The 23,707-nt window shown below is 35.3% G+C and overlaps 1 protein-coding gene across 2 annotated transcripts in view; it reads left to right on the forward strand.

The window, feature by feature from the left end:
• Positions 1-16,002, forward strand: part of Snx7 (sorting nexin 7) — a 79,328-nt gene extending 63,326 nt beyond the window's left edge. The window contains exon 10 of one of the 2 annotated variants that reach the window (XM_033758294.1): positions 15,558-16,002. In XM_033758294.1, coding sequence (XP_033614185.1) covers positions 15,558-15,635 — 78 coding nt within the window. In that variant the 3' untranslated portion in view covers positions 15,636-16,002. The remainder of the gene's footprint in view (positions 1-15,557) is intronic. The other variant, XM_010639919.3, reaches the window with a different exon arrangement.
• Positions 16,003-23,707: the final 7,705 nt, after the last annotated feature.

The raw sequence follows: 23,707 nt of genomic DNA on the forward strand, positions 1-23,707 counted from the left end.
CTGAAAGCTGAAGCCCTTTGTTCTCAGCTGACTCCTGGAGGCAAGACTGACATATTTTTCCACTTAGGCAGGCCAGTTTGTTTTTTCTGAATGTTAAATTTAGTTCCAATATGGTGAGGATACTGAAACAATGGCACCTGTGTTCAAAGTTGTTAACCTCCTCTGTAATTTTGATGCACACCATTCACAAACAACTAATGCCACTCCCCTCTTTGTGAACAGCCTATCTTGGAGACAAAAAAATGGAAGTGGTAGAGGAATTATAGAAATAGAGAGGCTTAACATGGTTCTGAACCTAAAGAATAGCAGGTAGTGCTGGAGTTTTCCTTTAAGATCTTAGAACAGTTGGACACCTGTAATCCCAGCACTTGGGAGGCTGGGGCAGGAGGATTGTCTCGAGGTGAGTCTGGGGTACATAGTGAGTTCAAGACCAGCCTGAACTACACAGTGAGAACTTGTCTTAAAAAGAAATCATGGGACAGAGACATAATACATAATTTATATTGAATTATAAGATTTTTCTGAAAGTATGGCCTCGATGTGCATCCAAATGTCTCTAGTTTCTAATTCTTTATGGCTGAGTAGCACTCCATTTTATTAAAACAAACCACACACACACACACACACACACACACACACACACACATTTTCTTCATCCAGTCTGTAGCTTTTGGACAATTGGGCTGTTTCCAAGTTTTAGTTATTACAAACTGTGCTGCCATGAATGTGGTTGCGCATATATCACTGTGGTATGATTCTTTTAATTCTTTTGGGAAGATAACCAGGAGGGGAATAGCTGGGTCAAATGGGACCTCTACCCCTAGATTTTTGAGGTATCTTACTGATTTCCACAGTGGTTGAACCAGTCTGCACTCCCACCAACAGTGGGGAAGGATTTGTTTCTCCCCACAACCCTGCCAGCATTTGTTATTGGTTGATTTCTTGATAGTGGCTATTCTTTCTGGGAGAGGTGGAATCTCAGCAGTTGTTTTCATTGGCATCTCTTGAATGACCAGAGATGCTGAACATTTTTTCATGTTTATTTGTTATTTCTACTTAAGTGAAATAAATAGAACACGCATGTAGACACTGAATAATTACTCTGGGGTGAGAAAGTAAAAGTGTAAATAAGGATCAAAATGTATAATAGTTAACGTGAAGTAGGAAGAACAGGTCCAAAGGAGAAGGGGAAATGCGAGGGGTAGGGGAAAGGAAAAAAGGGAATGAAATAAATATATGAAAAGGGAAAAATGGAAACAAAGTCTTTGTAAATAGAGAGGGATGAAGAGATTGAAGGGAGAGCAGGGGAATGGGGAAAAAAATAACGAAGATATATTACATTAAGGTAAAAATTCCCAATAATGAGTGTCAGCACATTTTTTACCTAAAATGTACCAAGAAAATTAAGGAATTAAAAAAACAAAAAGATGTTTCTAAATACAGTAGCTATCTCCTAGGCCAAATCCAAGTAAGGGGTAGTTTGCCTTAGTAAGAGGCACCTTTCCTTGTCATAAAAACAAAGTTGGCTGTAATAATTAAGAGTTTACCAGGAGAAGGCCTTCCATATTATGCTTTTCTTTTTAGTCCTCCTTCCTAAGAATTGCTAAAGCTTGCACTGAAGTTCAGTATCCAGGAAGACAAATTTACTGGTGTTGTTAAAAAGAGTCCTTTGGAGAAAATAAGTCAGTATTTTAGGCACTATGTGAAGAATGTCTGAGAACTGTAATATACACCCCAGGATTGAAGAAATTCTGAACATTATGTGCAGATGAGATTTATTGCAAAGCAAACATACCTGCCTGAGAGGCTAAAAGGCTTAGAGATTTACTCAGCCTAACCATTTTTATACCAGTTAAATTTTCCAATCCATTACATCCTTGTGCCTATATTATTTACTCTCTTATCCACTAACAGCAATATTGGAACCCTGAATTTCTAGATTAGGAAACTGAGGCCATATCACACTACTTCTCTATGAACCGTCCAATTAATTTAAGTGTGGTCATCTTCATCAAAAGTGAAATACCAACTTTTAGTAATTTTAGTTCATTAATTGGCAACGTATTGCACATTTATGAGCTTTCACTTTTTTCTAATAAAAAATCATTAATGATTAATATTGTCATCCTTTGTATCATTTATATAATGGAAATAAATTTTTTTGATGAGCTGAGCTATATCAGCTCATCTTTCAAATAAAATCCAGAGATTAATAGAAGAGAAAGGTCAGGTATGGAATAACTTCGTGTAATCTTAGGATCATAAGACTTTGTATTCTTAGGGGTGGGTACGAAGGTGCACGCATAGAACTTGGAAGGTGGAGGCAGGAAGATTGCCACAAGTTCAAGGCCAGCCTGAGCCGCATAGTGAGTTAGAGGCTAGGCTGAACTACTAGTGAGACTTTATTGTAAAAAATTGCATTGTTATGCTCAGAGGATAGGATCTATCACTGATTACAGGTCTAAAGCCATCAAGAGATAAATTTGTATTTTAAAACCTTTTGAACTGCCTTTGGAGGTCATCTATTATTGGTTGGTTGACTGTGAGTAGTGATGGAGAAAGTATACTTGGAGACGAGCTACCATAGATATGAGGAAATTTTCAGGTTGGCAGGTTGTTACCAGGAATCTGGGGTAAGAAAGGAGAAAGAATTATAAACTAAACTTTAGGGCAATTTATAATTGAGATTAAATGATAATTTTTATTCTAAATTGGATAATCAAAGTATAAATATAAGTATAGTTTATGCTTCCCCATAACAATGGTACCTCTTATAAGTGTTTAGTATTTTTATTGTAGGTTTCTCCTTTCTTAAAGATTAGGAAAGGAAGAGATGACTTAAAATGCACAGTACACCGTAGGATTCACTGTCTTGAATAGAAAAGGTGAGTTTACCAATGGAAAGCATTAGAGTTAGATATCACAGTGCCACTAGTTAATTGTAAAATCTGAATCATTTCCTTTCTGTACCTATTTGCTAATCTGTCAAATAAAGTTAATACTTTTTGCCTCTGCCCCTACCTTGCTTCATTCATCAACTCCTCACAGTTCTTTAAGAGATTAAAATTAGAACACGTGATGTTTTAAAATGTGTTCAAGCTGATATCATAGAGTAGTGCTTTAATATATGTTCTGGTAATCCAAATGTGAATATGTTCTTTTTTGTAGTTTATTGCAGTTTCAGTATATGGCTGAACAAAGACACAAGCTTGATGTTTTAAATGTCTATTAGCACACTGGATAAACTTCAGCTAATTATCTTGCAATGATAGGGTATAGAAAAAGTGACTTAAAATATGAATTCACATTTAGGTTTTTAATTAATTTTTCCTATAAATATTTACAATATATTAAACCTTTTGCATCCCCAGTTTAGAATAAGTTATACCCACGGTCTCTTCCATCTTTAACACATTTTAAGTCAGATATCTGTAGAATAAGATAGAATAATAAATAAACAGACCACAAGATGGCGTTTGTAGCTAATGAGTCCTTTTGCATTCTCTCGCAGTCTTTTAGGTTTTTGTAGCATTTACAAGTATACACTTATCACATGCTTCAGAGCTATGTAGAAATAATTTTAGAAGAATAATATGCAAATCATGTTCTTTTAAAGCTATATATATTTCTAAAATTATAAATTGGCAGATGATTTCTTGGAAGCTGAATTTAGACTTCTCTAAAAATGAAATTCAATGAATACTTTTGAGCTATTCCAAAATAATAGAAGTTACTTTTCTCTGGCAGTATCATCACTAATTTATTTGATTATATTACAGAATTTGAAAATACGCAGCTATTGAAAGTTTTCTTTCGTGTTTCAGATTTTAAGTTTAGGTGATAAGCAGTTAGTAAAATGTCACACACCCTATTGCCCTCATTTTAAGGGAGACTAACTTTTGCGGATGTTAAATAATTTTGTAATGATGTTGACCTAGTGAAGAAATAATTACTGAGCTTCAGTCTTTCCTCAAATGTAGATAATGCCACCTGAGACAACATTGAAATACTTAGGGGTTACTCAGTTACATTCCCACTGTTGGTTTTTTGAGAGAAAGATACAATTATTTTGTCACTCTCTGAGATATACTTGTAGAAGCACAATAACATCTGATTTTTACAAGAAATATATGATAAAGTTTAGCTTTTCTCTTGGTTTTCAGTTTTGTTTTCAGTACCGGGGATTGAATTCAGGGCCCTTTCATATGGTAGGTAAATATTATACTACTGAGTTAAATCCTCAGCCCTTTTTATTTTTTCATTTTGAGATAGGAAGTCTTGCTAAATTGCCCAGGCTGCCCTTGAGTTTGTGAGCCTCCTTCCTTAGTCTCTGGAGAAGCTGGGATTACATGTATGTATCATTGCATTCTGTGGCTTCTGCCGTATTTTAAAGTATCACAGTTATTGTTTTAGGCAAATTCCTAGAAATTTTGTCTATTAGCATCAAGATAAATAGTTCATATTTTGTTTTGAATTTTGTGACAATTTGGGTGGATCTAAATTTTCTAGTAGCCATTTCATGAATAGTTGGACCATTACTTGTGAAGATACAGTGATTATGTTGACATTTTCACAGAGTGGCTAAGAGCATGGGCTTTGGAATGGTACAACTTGTAACTTTGAGCATAGTGACTTGAGGGCATTTATTTATCTATTTATTTGGTACCAGGGATCGAACTCAGGTCCTTGTGCTTGCGAGGCAGGCGACGGAACCACTGAGCTAAATCCCCAGCCCTTGAGGACTTTATTTTAAGGAGCCTCACTATCCTTACTTATAAAGTGCTGAAGGTAATGTTGCTTGTCTTGTCATAGATTTGCCTAAGTATTAAAATATACTTGTAGATGTGTTTGTATATAGCAGAATATATGAAAATGAAGGAAAAAAGCTTAGAAACAAAGTTTAATATTCCCAGTGAGTCACCAAATCTAAATTGTTTATAAGCCTCCATGTTTGTAAGTGTCTTTCCTGGAGTCCCAACTAGCCTATCTTTAGCACTAATCTTACTTGCACCTGAAATTGCTAGTGTAGAAAGTAGATTTCGAAGCTGCGAAATAAATGGAAGAAAGGTACTTAACTCAGTGTCTGGCGCAGAGTAAGCATTCAAAAAATGTAGGCAGCTAGTAGTAATAGCAGCTGTACTTCTGACTGAAAATACTCTTCATATATTTATGAATCTTTTCTTTGGATACTATGTGCAATGATAATTATCCCTTAAATTCCAAATATTTGGAAGCAGGTAAAATTTTTTGGCTTTCCACATGCCATATTGAGTTAAGGCACTCAGGATGAAACATGTTTTTCCATTTGTTATGTGTCTAATTTACCAGCTTGCTGTCACATTAACCTCTGGAAACCTTCTATTTTAATTCTAGGAGGCTTAGTGAACACACATAGCTCAAGCCCTTTATTCCCTACAGGGATTAACAAACGAGGCTAGAGCAGTAAAGAGATTTGCCTGATGTCATGCTGGGTGACAGAATGTCCTCATATCCCACAAACTTGAGAAAATACTGTATTATTAAATGTGGAAGCATTCATGGGGTACTATATTATATCTCTATCCATGGTAACAATGTTTCTGTAAGAAAACTTGATCACATCTGCTTGTGGGATTATTGCCTGCTTAAAAGAACTGAGGAAATGTTTACCTTTTCTAGTGGCAAAATGTCATCACTACCTTTGGTAAGGAAGCAAGAGATTTATTTTCAAAGTGAAAAGTTGGCTTTGAAATTAAAGCTGAATTTTCTAAATATCCCATCTCTGTATTGAGAAGGTGCTGAGCCCACGTGCAGGAGCAGAAGGCTTTGTTCCTGTTGGATGTGTCCTCAGCTATGACCCCTCCCCGGATGCTGTGCATGCTCTTCCAGAGTTCTGTTCTCACAGAGAAGCTGCAGGACTTGCCCTTTTGCTACCCATTAGAGCTGCCTGGGGGACACATACACTGGATTCTCAGTTCCCAAGGATTTGTGAAAAACTTGCTTTCCATGCACCCCTGAATCCTGGCTAATGGTGTATTCAGGGCATTTATTGGCTAAGTTTACATGCAGAGAGAAGCAGGGTCACAAGTTTTATATGGAACACTGAAAGAAACATTATACTATATTCTGAAAGACAATTTTCTATATTAACATGGATTGACCTGATTTTAATAGGAGTGTTATATCAAATAAAATCACATGAATGGAAAATGACAAGACCTTGTTCAAATGAAAGGCAAACTCCTATTGTTGATTTTTCTATGATAGTATGAGAATTACAACTGGATTGAGCTTCTTGGCACCATTCAAGATCAGGTCAGCAGTGGCACTGGGTATTTTCAGTTGTCACTCTGATTTCGACAAATGGTAATTACTTTCATTGATTGTAATGATTTAAAAATGAGAAAATAACTGACAACATCAATGCATATCTAAATTAATATAATCACTTTCAAAAACTAATTTTAAAATACAATCAGATCTCATACTAGGTTTTCAGATTTTTTTGTCAAGTTGATTCTTTGTTTATTTTTATTTTTATTTTATTTATTTATTTATTAGTACTGGGGATCGAACTTGGGTCCTTGCGCTTGCAAGGCAGGCAGCGGAACCACTGAGCTAAATCCCCAGCCCCTTTGTTTACTTTACACAGTGTTCAGCACAGTAGATGTTTACTAAACTAAATTGTTTAACTGTATGGTATAAATCCATTTCTTGGCTTTTTAGTATGGGTTTTCATACTTAAAAATATTTAAGAGAATAAGGAGAATTAAGCAATGTTTTAAATTATCTATTGTTAGTATTTATATACATTAACTTGATATATTTACAGGATATCAGTTAAGGCATATTAATATTAAATTGATAGGTCAGTTAAATAAATGCCTGCTTATTTAGTAAAAAAAAAAAATCTACTAAGATTCAAAAAGAGATCTGGTAGCCCCAGGAGCTCCATAGCTCAAGGTCAAATCCTTAGATTTATAGGCTAGAAAACTTATTAATTATCAACCTGATTGGGGAACAGGCTTTTACAGCAAAACTTAGCATCTGTAAGTTTAGAAAGCAACATAAATTAATTTGTATGAAGACCCACATTTTAGCATTGGTAATTCAGGACATTCTATGAAGTCATCTGTGTTTACTGAGCATTTGCCATATTCCTGGCATGTGTTGACTTAATCATCTTCAAAAGATATATGTGCTCCTGGAAATGAAGAATTTCTAAGAGCTGTGTAGGGAATTACCCTACATCTAGCTCTTGTAAATACTCTCCTAAAAATTAATCACCCGACTACCACTGTGGTCATACATTCTCTTACCCACCTCTCTTTCCAAAATTTCCCTGCTAAGTAAAGGAAAGGTATCTTGTCCTATGGGCCAGTGACTTATTAAATGTACCCCAGTGGTAATTCTGGAGATTGCTTCTTTTTTTTATTGATTGATGAATAAAAACTGGCTACACCACTTATGAAAGTTACAATATCATAAATGTACTTAAACATTTCAGCTTCAGCTTTCTCATTGGCAAAATGGAATTTATAATTGTCATTGTGAGATTTAAAGAAAGTGATATATACATGGACTTAATAGATGTTTATAGAGTATTCCACCCCCAAAAACCAGAATATACATTCTTTTCGGCTGCACATGGATCATTCTCCAAAATAGACCACATACTGGCTCACAAAACAGGTCTAAATAAATGCAAAAAAATTGAAGTCATCCCCTGTTTATTATCAGATCATAGTGCAATCAAACTAGACATCAATAGCACAAGAAACTATAGAAACTTCACAAGCACATGGAAACTGAACAACACTCTCCTAAACAATCAATGGATTACAGAGGAAATTAAAGAAGAAATTAGACAGTTTTTACAAATAAATGAGAATGCCAATACAACATACAGGAATCTTTGGGACACAATGAAAGCAGTTCTACGTGGAAAATTCATAACATTGAATGCCCACACTAGGAAAACAGAGCGGGCTCAAATAAACAACTTAACGATGAAACTTAGACTCCTAGAAAAACAAGAGCAAGAAAAACCCAAAGCTCGAACAAGAGAGGAAATTATAAAGATCCGAGCAGAAATCAATGCAATTGAAATTAAGAAAACGATACAAAAAATAAATGAAACAAAGAGCTGGTTTTTTGAAAGAATAAATAAAATTGACAAACCCTTAGCTAATCTTATCAAAAAAAGGAAAGAAAAGGCTCAGATCCATGCAATTAGGAATGAAAAAGGCGAAGTCACAACAGATCCGAAAGAAATCCAGAGGATCATGAACACCTACTTTGAGAACCTGTACTCTAATAAAATGGAAAACACAGAAGAAATGGACAGATTTCTAGATACTTATGAATTACCAAAGTTGAACGAAGAAGATAAAAACATTTTAAACACCCCAATCACAATCAGTGAAATTGAAAATGTAATTAAAAACTTACCAACAAAGAAAAGCCCAGGCCCTGATGGATTCACTGCTGAATTTTACAAGACATTTAGAGAAGAACTACTACCATTACTCTTCAAACTTTTCAATGAAATTGAAAGAGAAGCTATACTTCCAAATTCATTCCTGGAAGCAAGTATCACTCTGATTCCCAAACCAGAGAAAGATACAACCAAAAAGGAGAACTACAGACCAATCTCCTTAATGAATATAGATGCAAAAATCCTTAATAAGATACTAGCAAACAGAATACAGAGGATTATTAAGAAGATCATCCATCATGACCAAGTCGGATTTATTCCAGAGATGCAAGGGTGGTTCAACATACGAAAGTCAGTGAATGTAATACATTATATTAACAAAGTCAAGGACAAAAACCATATGATCCTCTCAATAGATGCAGAAAAAGCATTTGATAAAATTCAACACCCATTCATGATAAAAACCCTGCAAAAAATTGGAATAGATGGTCTATACCTCAATTTAATAAAGGCTATTTATGAAAAACCATCAGCCAACATCATATTGAATGGCCAAAAACTGAAAACCTTCATGTTAAAATCAGGAACAAGACAAGGATGCCCACTATCGCCACTTCTCTTCAATATAGTTCTGGAAACATTAGCCACAGCAATTAGACAAGAGAAAGAAATTAAAGCAATAAAGATAGGAAAGGAAGAAGTTAAACTATCATTATTTGCTGATGATATGATACTCTACATTGAAGATCCAAAAAACTCCACCAAAAAACTTCTAGACTTAATTGACAGATTCAGTAAAGTATCTGGATACAAGGTGAATACCCAAAAATCAATAGCCTTTCTATACACAAATAACAGACAGACAGAAAGAGAAATAAGGGAAAAAATTCCTTTTACAATAGCATCCAAAAAAATGAAGTATCTAGGAATCAATCTAACAAAAGAAACAAAAGATCTCTACACTGAAAACTACAGCACTCTGAAAAAAGAAATCGAAGAGGATATAAAAAAATGGAAAGATATCCCCTGCTCCTGGGTAGGAAGAATCAACATAGTGAAAATGGCCATACTACCGAAACTGCTATATACATTCAATGCAATGCCAATTGAAATTCCAACACTATATTTCACAGAACTAGAAAAAAGAATCCAAAAATTCATTTGGAACCACAAGAGACCTAGAATAGCAAAAGCCATTATAGGCAACAGTCACATGGCACCAGGTGTAACAATTCCCAATTTGAAACTATACTACAAAGCCACTGTGATAAAATCAGCATGGTACTGGCAAAGAAATAGGCCTGAGGATCAATGGAACAGACTGGAAGACACAAAAACAAATGCAGATGTACTCAGCTACCTCATCTTCGACAAAGGAGCTCACCATCCTCAGTGGAGGAAAGATAGCCTCTTTAATAAATGGTGTTGGAAAAACTGGATATCAACCTGTCACAGATTAAAATTAGACCCTTATCTTTCGCCATGCACTAAATTAAAATCCAAATGGATTAAAGATCTAAATATTAAAACAGAAACATTAAACTTGCTGGAAAGTAAGTTAGGCAGAACTCTGGAAGACATTGGTATAGGAAAAGACTTTATGAACAAATCCTCAGTAGCACGGGAACTAGCAGAAAGAATCAACAACTGGGATCTCATCTTACTAAAAAGCTTCTGTACTTCAAAAGAAACCATTAGCAGAACTAAGAGACAATCTACAATGTGGGAAAAAATTTTTACCAGCTGTACCTCAGACAAAGGACTATTATCAAGGATATATAAAGAACTCAAAACAATCAGTCCCCCCAAATATAAAGACCCGATCCAAAAATGGGCATCCGAAATGAACAGACATTTCTCATACAAAGAAGTGAAAGCAGCAAGAAAATATATGAAAAAATGTTCCACATCACTGGTCATTCGAGAGATGCAGATGAAAACAACACTGAGATTCCACCTCACCCCACAAAGAATGGCTGCTATCAAGAAATCACACAATAACAAATGTTGGCGGGGTTGTGGGGAGAAAGGAACCCTCCTCCATTGTTGGTGGGAGTGCAGACTAGTGCAACCACTATGGAAATCAATATGGAGATACCTCAAAGAGCTTGGACTGGAGGTTCCATTTGACCCAGCCATCCCTCTGTTGGGTATCTTTCCAAGAGAACTAAAAGAATCATATCACAGAGAAGTATGTGCACCCATGTTTATAGCGGCACAGTTTGTAATAGCTAAATCTTGGAAACAACCTATTTGCCCATCCGTTGGAAACTGGATAAAGAAGTTGTGGTTTTTCTATAAAATGGAATATTACTCAGCCATAAAGAGCGAGAGAATAGATTCATTCATAGGAAAATGGATACATATTGAAGATATACTCCTAAGTGAAATAAATAAGTCCCACATGTGTAAATACCAAATAGTTTCCCTGGTGTGAATATTCTGCAACAATGCATAAGATTCTAATAAGATTACTGACATTTAGAAATGGGAGGAAAGGAGCTAAAGGTGTAGGGAAGGTGTGATACGTAGGGGAAGAACAAAAAGGGAAAAGAAAAAAATGTGAGAGAATGAAAAGATGAAAATAAAGTGTTTGTAGATGGGGAGGGGAGGAGGGGGTGAAGGGAGGGCAGAGGTAAGGGGAAAAAAATGAGAATCAAGACTTGCCATGTAAAGGTACATGATCCCAACAATGAATGTAACTGTACTGTATCCCTAAATGTACCAATAAACTCAATAAAAAAAAAAAAGAAAGAAAGTGATATATAAAGCAACCATTACACTGCCTGACCAAGTATTCATATGAGTGCTCAGCAGTGTTAATGTTATTTCTGTTGTTATCCTATGCTAATTTTCACTAATATTCAGCATTTCAAAATACATGAGTCTTTCTTCTGCCTTTAGTGTGAAGATAGCTAATTTGTCTATTTTTACTATATTTCACTGTCAATTTTTAAAATTGCTTAAAAGAAAAATGTTAATTCATAATACTGATTGGCATGGATGACTACTGAAATCTTTTAGCCTTTCTTGAAGTAGCATGGTTGAAGCAGGATTGACAATGATAGAAGAGTGTTCACTGGAAGAATAATGATATCTTTGGTGCAATTTTGATCACTGATTTGACAGGAATTCTAAACAGAGAAGACAGTTCAGAATTTCATTTTGAATTTTACCTTCAGGATATTCATAAGTTCATTTAAATAATAGTTTGGCAGTTATCAAAAAGATGTGAAATCTTGTGAGAGTAGTAATTGCATTGGGCTGCCCTGCAGGGTTAACAGGTACTAGATTATGTATGGATTTGAAGAGAAGAGACCAGAGAGCTCCAGCTGAAGGATGATTTACAGTGTAACAGGTGGCCTTCCCAAATGTGAATTATAGTCCTGCCCTCCCTCAGCCCCTTGATCCCACTTAAAAGTTTGCTTTGATTTTCAAGCATTGTGGATAGATTTTCGAGTTATATCTTGATGTTTTTATATTTCGTTCTCTTTTTATGCTTGAAGTTTGGTGATTTTGAGTATTTATAAAAATGAGTATTTCTTTTTCTCTTGGCATTGAAAAAGAATATAATAAAGTACTAATAACAACTAATGTTGCCAGTCAACCTCAGGTTCTTGTGCCTGGTTCAGATGTGGTAAATCAGCAAAGTGCAGCTCTGCTAGCAGTCCCTGATGTCACCGAATGACACTAGGTAATGCTGGGGGCCAACAGTTGACACAGCCAGCTTCTGGTCACAGTTATTCCTGGCAGTCACTGTCCAATGCCAGTTTGTGCGGGACACTATAGGTTGACTCTACCAGCTGCTCATTTCTGCTGCTGGTCTTCATTGGCTGTGGACTCTGGAGCTCTCTGGTATCAATAACTCTAAGTAGTTTTTCTTTTTCTTTGGAAACAACTGCTCTGTTCACACTCCATAGGATAAATATCCCAAAATGACTTACAGGATTTATGGAGCCCACACTACCCAAGAAATAGAACCATGAGCAGATTTATAGGAATACCAAAGCGAGTCTTTGAATTAACAGGGCCTGTCCTGTAGCATAGGGACCAGCTCCTGGACTAAAAGCTGAGAAGTCACTGGAGAGTGCTGATTATATAGCAGCTTGTAGCCCTGCACGAGTGAAGGACAGGGCTGAAACCAGGGACTTCTGTCGAAGGCTTTCTGTGACTACTGAGTATACTAGTGAGTGCCTAGATCCCTCCTTTCCTGATCCTAGTCACTCCACGCTGTGTTCTCCTTTATAAATGCGGTAGTATGATCTGAAGTGGCAGGAGATGTGCGGCGAAAAGCTGCACTCAGGTTGGAGTAGAAAATGGTAGTTTGGTAGCCAGATAGCCAGCGAAAACACTGAAGCACAATGTCCCAGTCTACTGGGGTAAAAGGGGGAACAGAGAGAATGGATAGGGCAGATGGAAAACAGGTGTGGCTAAGCCATACCCTGCTCCATCTGGCAGAGGAGAAATGAGTCATGTGCTTCTTGTCTGTTTCAGATACATTTTATGTTTTTATTCAATGTGAACTGTAGATTTTCTGTAGGTGTTCTTCCTTAGTGAATAGATGTTCTGTGACTAATTTACTGATATTTTAAAAATAAAGAATAGCCGGGGATTTAGCTCAGCGGTTCGGTGGCCTGCCTCGCAAGCGCAAGGACCTGAATTCGATCTCCGGTACCAAAAAATAAATAAATAAATAAATAAATAAATAAAGTAAAGAATAGACATTGGAATGTGGCAAAAGCTTTGTGGGTGTCTTACTGAGATGACCTTGTACTTAACAAAGCTCTATCGATTGCTATTTGAGCATGAATGTATATAACTTTGCATTCTGAGAGAAACCCATTTGGTAAAGATATAATTGTTTATATATAGATGTCTGGCTTTTCTTTGCTAAAATTTTGTTTAGAGCTATGCATCTCTGTTTATTTATAAAATTGGTTTATAGTTTTCTTCTCTTGTAATGTCTTTGGTTTTGGTAAGTCAGAATGCTTTTTCTTGTGCCTTCAGTTTTCTGGAAAAGTTTGTATAGAGTAAGTAGCATTTCTTTCTATATTTCATAGGATTCACCAAGGAAGATTTCTGGGCCTAGAGTTGTCTTGGGAAAATATTAAACTGTAAACTCAAATTCACTTGGGTTATCTGTTTCTTCTGCAGTGAGTTTTGATCATTTTTGTCTTTTGAGGAATTAGTCCATTTGTGTTGTCAAACATATAGGCCTAGCATTCTCCACGGTGTTTTCTTTCTTCCTTCAATAGAATCTGAGCTGATGTTACCGCTTTTATTCTTTTCTCTTGATAATATGTATAATCTTTCTTTTTCATGATCTGTGTGGGTAAAAATTTATCAGTCTTATTAATCTCAGAGATCCAACATTTAGTTTTATTAATTCTTCTTTATTCTTTGTTTCATTGATTTTCACTCTGATCTTTACTGTTTTTTCCCCCATTCTGCTTACTTTGAGTTTAATATATTTGGGTTTTGTTATTGTTGTCATATTAGCTTTCAAAGTAGACATCAAAAGGCATTGATTTGAGTCCTTTTTTCTAGTTACTGCTATGTTTCTCTCTATATTACTATAGTGGCCTTTAATGATATACCAAACTTTTTAATGTGCTAGGTTTTCATTTTCATTCACTTCAAAAATGCTTTACAATTTCTCTTTTCATTTCTTCTTTGATGCAGAAGGTTATTTTTGTGTGTGTGTGTGTTTAGATTTCATATATTTATGGATTTTCCATGTATCTTTCTATTACTGATTACTTATTTAATTCAATTATATTCAGAGAACAACTTCATAGGGCTTGAATCATTTAAAAATTTATTAAGAATTCTTGTATGGCCCAGAATATGATCTGCTTTGGTAAATGTTATTTGTACACATGAAGGAAAAGGTATATTATGTTTTTGTTTTATAAGTATCAGGTCAATCTGAATAATAATGTGGCTTAAATAACATATGGTTATTTTTCTCTCCCCATATTCCATCAAAATGAAAGGGCAAAATCAGCTGTTGATGTGTGTTTGTCATTCTTCATATCTTTCTGTCAGTTTTTGTTTCATTGATTTTAAATCTCTTGACATGATAAACATTTCGAATTATGTTATATAGATGAATTAGCCCTTTTATAATTATGAAATCATTACCTATCTTTGATAACGATCTTTGCTTGAAATATATTTTATCTGATATTAATAATATCCAGCTTTTCTTTTGATATATTACATGTCCTTCTGATTATAACTATCTTATGTCCTTATATTTAAAATATTTATAATAAATTAAATAAAATAGAGATGGGGCCCATTTTTATTCACTGGACAGTCTACATCTTGTATTGGAGTGTTTATGCTTTAAACATTTAAATTTATTATGATATGATTAGGTCTGAGTGTATTATCTTGCTGTTATTTTTTATTTGTCCCATACATTCACTATTTTCATTTTCTTCTCCCTGCCTTTTATTGAATTAATAGATAATTTTGCATAATTTATTTCTTTTGTTGGTGTATTAAGTGTAACTCTTTGTTTTGTTATTTTAATTCTTTAATATTTTAAACATCAATAACCAAAACCCTGAAAGACTATCATAATACAATGCTTGCTAATTTTTCCGGGACTTACTTTTGTGCTAGGCATCTGCATAGAAATTTTTACAGATTATATAAATTTAGTTTTTACACTTTGCCTTAGTGGTAAGTAATGTCATTAACCTAATTTATAGTTAAAGAAACTATCTCAGAAGTTAAATCCCAAACTCACATTTGACATAGTGGGTTTTACATCTGCCTCAGCCCTGCATGCATTGTTACCCCTGTCTGAATGCATAATCCCTCCCTCCTTAGATCTGAACTGGTCCATCTTTCACTCATTTCCATTGAGCCTTATTTTCTTTCATGATGGTGAGATAGTGAGTTACTTCTGATAATCTATGTTAATCTTTTAACCCTTTGATATGTTTTCCTTTTATTTGGTAATAGCATCACTCATTAAGAATTAAAATATGTAGGCAATGACAGTGATTCTGGCAAGCTGATGGGAGAGAGGAAGGAGACAGCTTGTGGTAGGAACAGATATGTCAGGATTTATTAATTCTTACACCGAAGTAAACTGTTGCCTGCATGGTATCTTTCCATTCTTCAGTGCCTTGCTACATGGGAATCATTCCTTACAACACAGACTGACCTTCACTTAGAAGAAGACTCTGAAGATAAACTTTAATCCAATTGAGGACTACTGTTTGATTTTTGGGAGACAGCATCTTTGAACCAAAGTTATGCTTTCTGAATCAGCTGTGCCCATTGTAAACTGGATGGAAAATATTTCACACTATCTGGAAAACCAACAACTTGAAGACTCAGGTATTCCAGGTCATTGACATGAATTTGGAGCTATATCTATCTATCAATCTATATGGATCTATTATATGACATATTAATATAGATATATAGGTCTATTATATTATAGAAATAGATATATATCTATATTGATAAACATTTAGCTTAACTTTAATTATGTTCTTAAATTTATGTGCCAATAATTGCATAGAGATTTTTTTTCTTGAATATTTGATTGTGAAACATGACATTTTAAATATGTTACAAAGACTCAGTTTTAATAAAAGATTTCATATGAAATTTCTGGCTGTGGTATGCTGTTTTTCTACCCATAGCTCTAACCTCTGAAACATTCCAATATGAATTTCCTAGGGTTTTTTTTTTCCATTAAGTTTATTGGTACATTTTAGGTAGACAACACAGTTACATTCATCATTGGGAACTTGTACCTTTACACGGTGTATCTTGGTTCTTATTTTTTCCCCATTGATTCCTTTCTCCTACCCCTCCCACATCCCCTACCACATTTAGACCTTCTCTTCCTATTTCACATTATCAATTATATACTTTGATCTTTACTTACATTTTTAGTTTCTCACACCAGAGAAACTATTTGGTATTTACACATGTGTCCTATTTATTTCACTTAAGAGTATGGCTTCAATGTGCATCCATTTAGCTATAAATGTCTCTAGTTGCTTGGTTTTTATGGCTGAGTAGTACTCCATTTTATATATTTTTAAAAAAATCTTCTTTTCCAGTCTCCAGTTAATGGGCAAATGGGCTGTTTCCAAGCTTTAGCTATTAAAAACTGTGTTGCTATAAACATGGATGCGAATATATTGCTGTGGTATGATTCTTTTGGGAAGATACCCAGCAGGAAAATAGCTGGATCAAATGGACCTCTATTCCTAGTTTTTTGAGTTATCTCCTTACTGATTTCCACAGTGGTTGCAACAGTCTGCACTCCCACCAACAATGAGGAATAGTTCCTTTTCTCCCACATCCCAGCCATCATTTGTTACTGGTTGATTTCTTGGTAGCAGCCATTCTTTGTGGGGTGAGGTGGAGTTTCAGTGCTGTTTTCATCTGCATCTCTTGAATGACCAGTGATGTTGAACATTTTTCATATGTTTTTTTGCTGCTTTTACCTCTTTGTCTGAGAAATGTCTGTTCATTTCAGATGCCCATTTTTGAATTGGAACTTTATATTTGGGGGGGTCTCATTTTTTTTAAGTTCTTGATATATTCTAGATAGGAGTCCTTTGTCTGAGGAACAGCTGATAAAAATTTTTTCCCAACTTGTAGGTTGTCTCTTAGCTCTGTTGGTGGTTTCTCTTGCAGTGCACATCTCATTTTAATAAAATGAGATCCCAGTTGTTGTTTCTTTGTGCTAGTTCCTGTGCTACTGAGTTTTTGTTCATAAAGTCTTTTTGTAGGCCATGTCTGCAAGAGTTCTGACTTATCTTCCAGCAGATCTAATGTTATGCTTTAATATTTAGATCTTTAATCCACTTTGATTTTAATTTAGTGCATGATGGAAGATACAGGTCTAGTTTTAATCTTTGGCAGATCGAAATACATTTTTTTCAACACCATTATTAAAGAGGCTATCTTTCCTCCACTGAGGATGGTTGGCTCCTTTGTCAAAGATGAGGCAGCTCAGTATGTCTGGAGTTGTTTCTACATCTTCTAATCTATTCCAAAGATCCTCGGGTCTGTTTATTTGCCAGTTCCATCCTGTTTTTATCACAGTAGCTTTGTAATATAGTTTCAAGATGTGGATTGTGATACACTCTATCATGTCTCTGTTGCTTTTGCTTCCTCTTCTAGGTCACTTCTGGTTCCAAGTGAATTTTTGGATTGTTCTCTCTAGTTCTGTGAAATATAATGTTTGGATTTCAATTGGGATTGCACTGAATCTATCTAGCAGTTTTGGAAGTATGGCCATTTTCAGTATTTTGGTTCTTCCTACCCACAAACAAGGGATGTCTTTCCATTTTCTTATATCCTCTTAGATCTCTTTTTTCAGGGTGCTGTAGTTTTTCAATGTAGAGGTCTCTTGCTTTCTTTGTTAGACTGATTCCTAGATATTTCATTGTTTTGAATGCTATTGTGAAAAGAATTGTTTCCTCAATTTCTTAGTGAGTCTGTTATTTGTGTACAAGAAGTCTACTGATTTTTTAGTTTGACCTTATATCCTGCTACTCTACTTAATCTGTCAATTAAGTCTAGAAGTCTTTTGGCAAAGTTTTTTGGGTCTTCTATCAGTATTATGTTATTCTTCTTTGCATCATCTAGCAGCTACTGGATTGATTTTTCATGGTCCCTTGCTACCTTTAAGAGATCTCTCTTTTCATGGTCACTAACTGCAATCCTGACTTCTGTATCTGATATTCTGTCTTCACATTGGCTCATACTGCTGTGAATACCTTCAATAGAGTTTTTAATCTTTTGGATATGTGATTGAATCTGTTTCATGGATTCCATTTCTTTCCTATGTTGGGCATTCATGGTTTCTATTTCTTTCCTATGCTGGGCATTCATGGCTTCCATCATGGTCCCGAGCTCATCTTTTGTTATCTGTTTCTGTTCTAGAGTCTCTAATCATTCTGCTCACCATCTCTGGAAAATTATTTCTGTTTTGAATTTTTCTAGAGCCTTTTTTATCTGTTTTGTTATTTCCTGTGCTATCAGTTCAGGGTGTCCAGGTGGTGGATTATCAAATTTTTCGACTTCGTCTCCCCCATAATTTGCTTTTGGTGAGCTGGAAGTCTGGGTTTGCTCTTTGGTTAGGTGTCTTATCATTTCTATTTTTGTTGGTGGTGCTGTTTTTGGTTTAATTCCTGGGTTGATACTTCAATACTGCTTATTTTAAGTATCTTTGTTGTTTGTTTTAGAACCCTTATGGAATGATTTCTTTTCAGAGATGTCTTCCTGATAAAGCTGTTCTTTAGCTTTTGAGTCTCTAATGACTCTTAGCCAATCTTGTTTTCAGTATAATAGGGAGCATAACTGATTAGATCAATCACAACATCTTAGCCCACGTGATACAATCAGCAGCAATAATAGCATCAAGCACAGGTTAGAGAATGACAATTTGTGGTAGCTATTAATCTATCACCTTTAACCATGTGAATTAAATAAAAATCGAGGACCAGCCCACAATATTTTTATAGTGAATAAACTCTTTAATATAACAACTTTACTCTTTGGAATGAGGATTTAGAAGGAGATGGGGAGGAAGGGATGGATAGAAGGATAGGGAAAGCTTTGAAGTGAGGCCAGAGGACACAGGAAGATCTGAGAAACTGTTGAAGACAAGAGGAAAAGTCAGAATGAAAAAATAAAGACAAGAACAGAACAAAGTAACAGCAATAGGGAAGCTAGAAACTGTATTCACTTTCCTGTAAAACTAATGATAATCAAGAGAAGGAAAAGAGAGAAGAAAAGAAAAAGAAAAAAAGAAATCTGAATTAGGACAACAACAGGAACAAAAAAGAGAGATGAACAAGTTGGGATACAGGCAGAGAGAGAGAGAGAGAGGGAGGGAGGGAGAGAGAGAAAGAAAAGAACAAAAAGAAAAAATATAAATTTAAAAAATTAAAAATAAAAACTAAAAATAATTTTTTAAAAAAGGGCCTCCTTCAGGGTATGTCTGTGCTGTATCAGTAGACAACATGGGAAACAGGGTATAGATCTAAGTCAATTAATCTCAGCAAGCCAGCCGCAGTCTACTGAGATTAAGTCTGGTTTCTTTCTGCAAAGTCCTAGTTGAGCTCCCTGACCTCCTGCTGGATTGAACTCTGCAAGGTTCTACTGCAGGTTCTAGCTGCCCTTCTCCCTGCAGATAATCCAAGTTCTGATGGGAGGTAGTGATCCTTCCAGCTTACCAACCACAGTGGTCTGGTGTACCTTTATTGCAGATTTTCTTCGCTTTTCCAGTGGGCTTCAATCAAGGATCCTCAAAGAAGCCCTCTGTTGTTCACTTCTGCTTAGAGCTCAGAACAATGGCCTTTATGAAGCCCTGTGCCTCATTTGTGTGGATCCAGGTACTGGTGCCACCTGGAGGCCAGAGGTGGTGGGGGATGCCCTTAGGTGGTGCTATAGGTGCCCACACAGCTCAGCTCCTTGGATGTGGTGCTAATGGCAACTTGGGCAGCTTGGCTTCTCTGTGACTCAGCTGTTATGAGGCCTGGGATACAGTGCCATGAATTTTATTGTTAACAAGTATTTTTATGCACTCATTATTCATTCTGATTTCATCATAGTTTTCTCTGAAATTTACTTTGATATTAAGACTTTAAAGTGACTTATTAAAAATAATAACTTCAAAAGTTGACTTGTTCAGTTTTAATTAAAAGAAGTTTCTAAAATAGATTTAAATTATTTGAGTTATTAGAAGTATGTATAAATCATATTCCTAACTAGTAAATCCTGACTCTCTGTACTCTTCACAAATCTCATCTAGATTTTGTTTTTAAATTGCACAGTATTAAAGCTTATTATCATTAGTCCATTCATTTTTATAACTGACTTTTTCAAGGCAGTATTATAGGTGCTAAGTAGTATAGTGATTTAAAAAAAAAAAGACATATAGACACATCCACTCAACCAAGTGTGGTGGTACAAGCCTATAGTGCCAGGCTGAGGCAGGAGGATCACAATTTCAAGCCTTTCTTGTGCAACTTAGTGAGATACTATCTCAAAATAAAAATAAAAAACAAAAAGAGCTGAGAATGTAGCTCAGTGTGAAGGCCCTAGGTTCAGTCTCCACTGGGGGGAAAAAAAAAAATCTCAATCCAGAGAGCTTACATTGTGGTGATATTCATATGCAGAGTGATTTCATACTGATTTTGTGCTCATATGTTCACATTTCTCTTTGGCCTGTACTTGAGAATGGAATTGCTAGATAATTTAACTTTGTTTAACAACTTTAGTTGCCAGATCATTTTCTAAATTGGCTGTACTATTTTCCATTCTCACCAGCACTGGATGAGGCTTTCAGTGTCTCCATAACCCTACCAATATTTGATATTACTTGATACTTTTTATTATAGTCATTTGGTGGTATGAAGTTGTATCTCATTTCTGTTTTGATTTGTATGTCTGTACTGCATGTGCTACTGTTGGGCATCTTTATGCTTATTGACCATATAGATGATATGTACATACAAAATAGATATATAAATATATTTTTACATATGTAAAAATATATTTATTTATCTATCCTTTGGAGAAATAACTATTCATATCTTTTACCCACTTGCCTTTTTCTTCCTGACTTATAAGACTTCTTTATAAATTGTAGATATAAATTCTTGTAAAATCATGATCATTTAATTTCTTGATTATGCTCTTTAAACTATAGAAGTTTGGGATTTTGATGAAATCCAATGTATCTGTTTTTCCCTTGTTCTTCATGATTTGGGGCTCATATCTAAGAATGCTTTGTCAAGCCTAAGGTTTTCCAAATTTACTCCAGTGTTTTCTTTTAAGAGTCTTAAATTCTTAAACTTTTAGGCTGTGATCCATTTAGGATTACTTGTTGTTGATAGTGTGAGGAAAGTGCCCAGTTTCATTCCTTTCCATGCAGGTATTGGTTGTCTTGGAACTACCTGTGGAGGGACTGTTGTAGTTTTCAGTGATGAGTCATAGGTCCACAGAGATCCTTGTGCTGTTAGGTAGCAGTGGAAATTTTGTTGTAACTCCTTTCATGTGGTTGGGATGTGTGTTGTGGTGGGATTGTTGTTAGTAATATGGAAGCATGATTATTTGCTACTTTATCATAAAAAGTCTTTTAACAATAACAATATAAACTTTTATTTAAAAGAAAAACCTACCCAATATCTACATATACTTTTCACTCCACACAGTCTCTTTTCAGTAACTATTTTCCCAAAAACAGGTTTCCTGTGTTTCTTCACTTTGCCCCCAAGAATGTAACCTTATAAACAAGAACTTATTTAAGTGGGGCATCCCTGTGGCTGTTATATAGAATGGGTAGAATGTGGGATAGATTTAGTATGTTTGAAAATGACTCTGAAAGGACAAGTTCATCTTCTACAATTACTTGGCGCCAAACAATACTGTACTTTCATTCCACTTACCTGGAGGGAAGAGGGGATTCAGAATTTTTGCTTTAATTGGCTATTGAAAATTGAAGATTTGATGATGAATTTTTGTTATTTTGACCTTGAATTCTAAGAAGAAAGTTATTTGCTGTATCTGTGGGAAGCAAGATTGTGTTTAGATGAAGGTCATGGCCAGAGAGGATGACTCATAAACTTTGGAGACAGCAGAGCCAAGTTTAATATCTGACCTATATGGTCATGGTCATGGCTTCTACCTTTCCTTCTCTCTCTTTTTTCAATTGTTCCTTTTTACAAGAACAAGAAACATACACACACCTACCTTCACACTCTTCAGAATCATTACAAGTCATGTCTATACTTCCAAGAAGAAATATATGAAAATCTGGATCTTTTTATCCTTTTGCTCATTCCATGACTACCTTGCAGGCAATTTTATATTGGTCTGGAACCTGTTTAGGACTTCACTTATGCTGTTACCAGCACAACAAATTCCTTTATCTTCTTTTCTGTAAACAGGCTTGTAAATTCTTATGTAAATTTTTCAAACTCATGGTTAAATCTATGCTTTCACCAAGCCTTCTGATTGATTTCTTTTTTATATTCCTCTTTGTTCCAATTTTCCCATCTGTCTTTTACTAATTTTGTTTCAGAATTATTATTGCACTTGACAAAAGAACAGAATCAAAATACCTCAGGAAAAAAAGGAATTGATCATCTTACATAATAACAAAAAAGAAATGTATTTAGAGATGTTGTCCCAGGCAGTCCTCTTTATTTTTGTCTTTATTTATACATGATTACATTTATCATGGGGAGCTGGTACATGTATATAACACATCTTAATTCTTTTTACTTTCCCTTCTTCACCTCTCCCTCCTTTCTCCATCTCTAGATCCTCTTCTCATTTACAAAAGGCTTATCTCTGTTTCTTATTATCCATCTTCATTTAACTCTTTAAATTATATCTACCTTGGGTTTCTCATATAAGAGAAACCATGTGATATTTAAGCTTGTGTGACTGATTTATTTCACTTAATGTTATGGGCCCGTTTCTGCCTTTATTCTATACTTTTCTTAAATTGTTTGTTTATATTCTTCCTCTTGCTTCCATCTGTGAAACTAAATCTGTGATTCTAATTGGTACCACTTTGATGGGTGCCATTTTGGACACCAGTGTAATGCTGGCAGAGCCTGGAGATACTTTTGGTGGTCATTTATGGCAGAAGGTAATACTGGCATCCAGTAAGTAGAGGCCACATATGCTGCTAAATGTTCTACAATGCACAAGACAGCTCCCAGCAGCAAAGAATATCACTGAAAATGCTAATACTGCTAAGGTTGCGCTAGGTTATGACTACTAGTAGCTCCTGGCTCACAAGTACCCAGGTTTTCCATAGGGGAGGGAAGATTTTGTCCCTTCCAACTTCACTTCAATTGAAACTTTCCAGGGAAGGACCGATTTCGGACATAGCAAAGCTTTATTTCAACCTGACCCACATCCCTGTCCCAGGCCCCTCTGTGTGGCTAAGAGCATAGGTCAGTTAGGGGCCAGGGATTTAGCTCAATGGTTCGGTGGCCTGCCTTGCAAGCACAAGGACCAGAGTTCAATCCCCGGTACCAAAAAACAAAAAAAACCCAAAAAATAAATAAATAAAAAAGAGCAGAGGTCAGTTACCACTTCTATGCAAATTAGAACATCCAGGAAGATTATGGCTAAGAAATGAGGGCAGCTTTCATTTAGACCACATATCAGATGTTCCCTGTCCAAAAAAAAAGAGGCTGTGTTACCCAGATGACAGAAGAATATTGGGAAAGATGATGAATCGCATGTCTATCCTCTAATTTAAATAAACATTTTTAT

This window comes from Fukomys damarensis, unplaced genomic scaffold, assembly GCF_012274545.1.
Source record: "Fukomys damarensis isolate Sample0158 unplaced genomic scaffold, DMR_v1.0_HiC HiC_scaffold_33, whole genome shotgun sequence".
Lineage (NCBI taxonomy): Eukaryota > Metazoa > Chordata > Mammalia > Rodentia > Bathyergidae > Fukomys > Fukomys damarensis.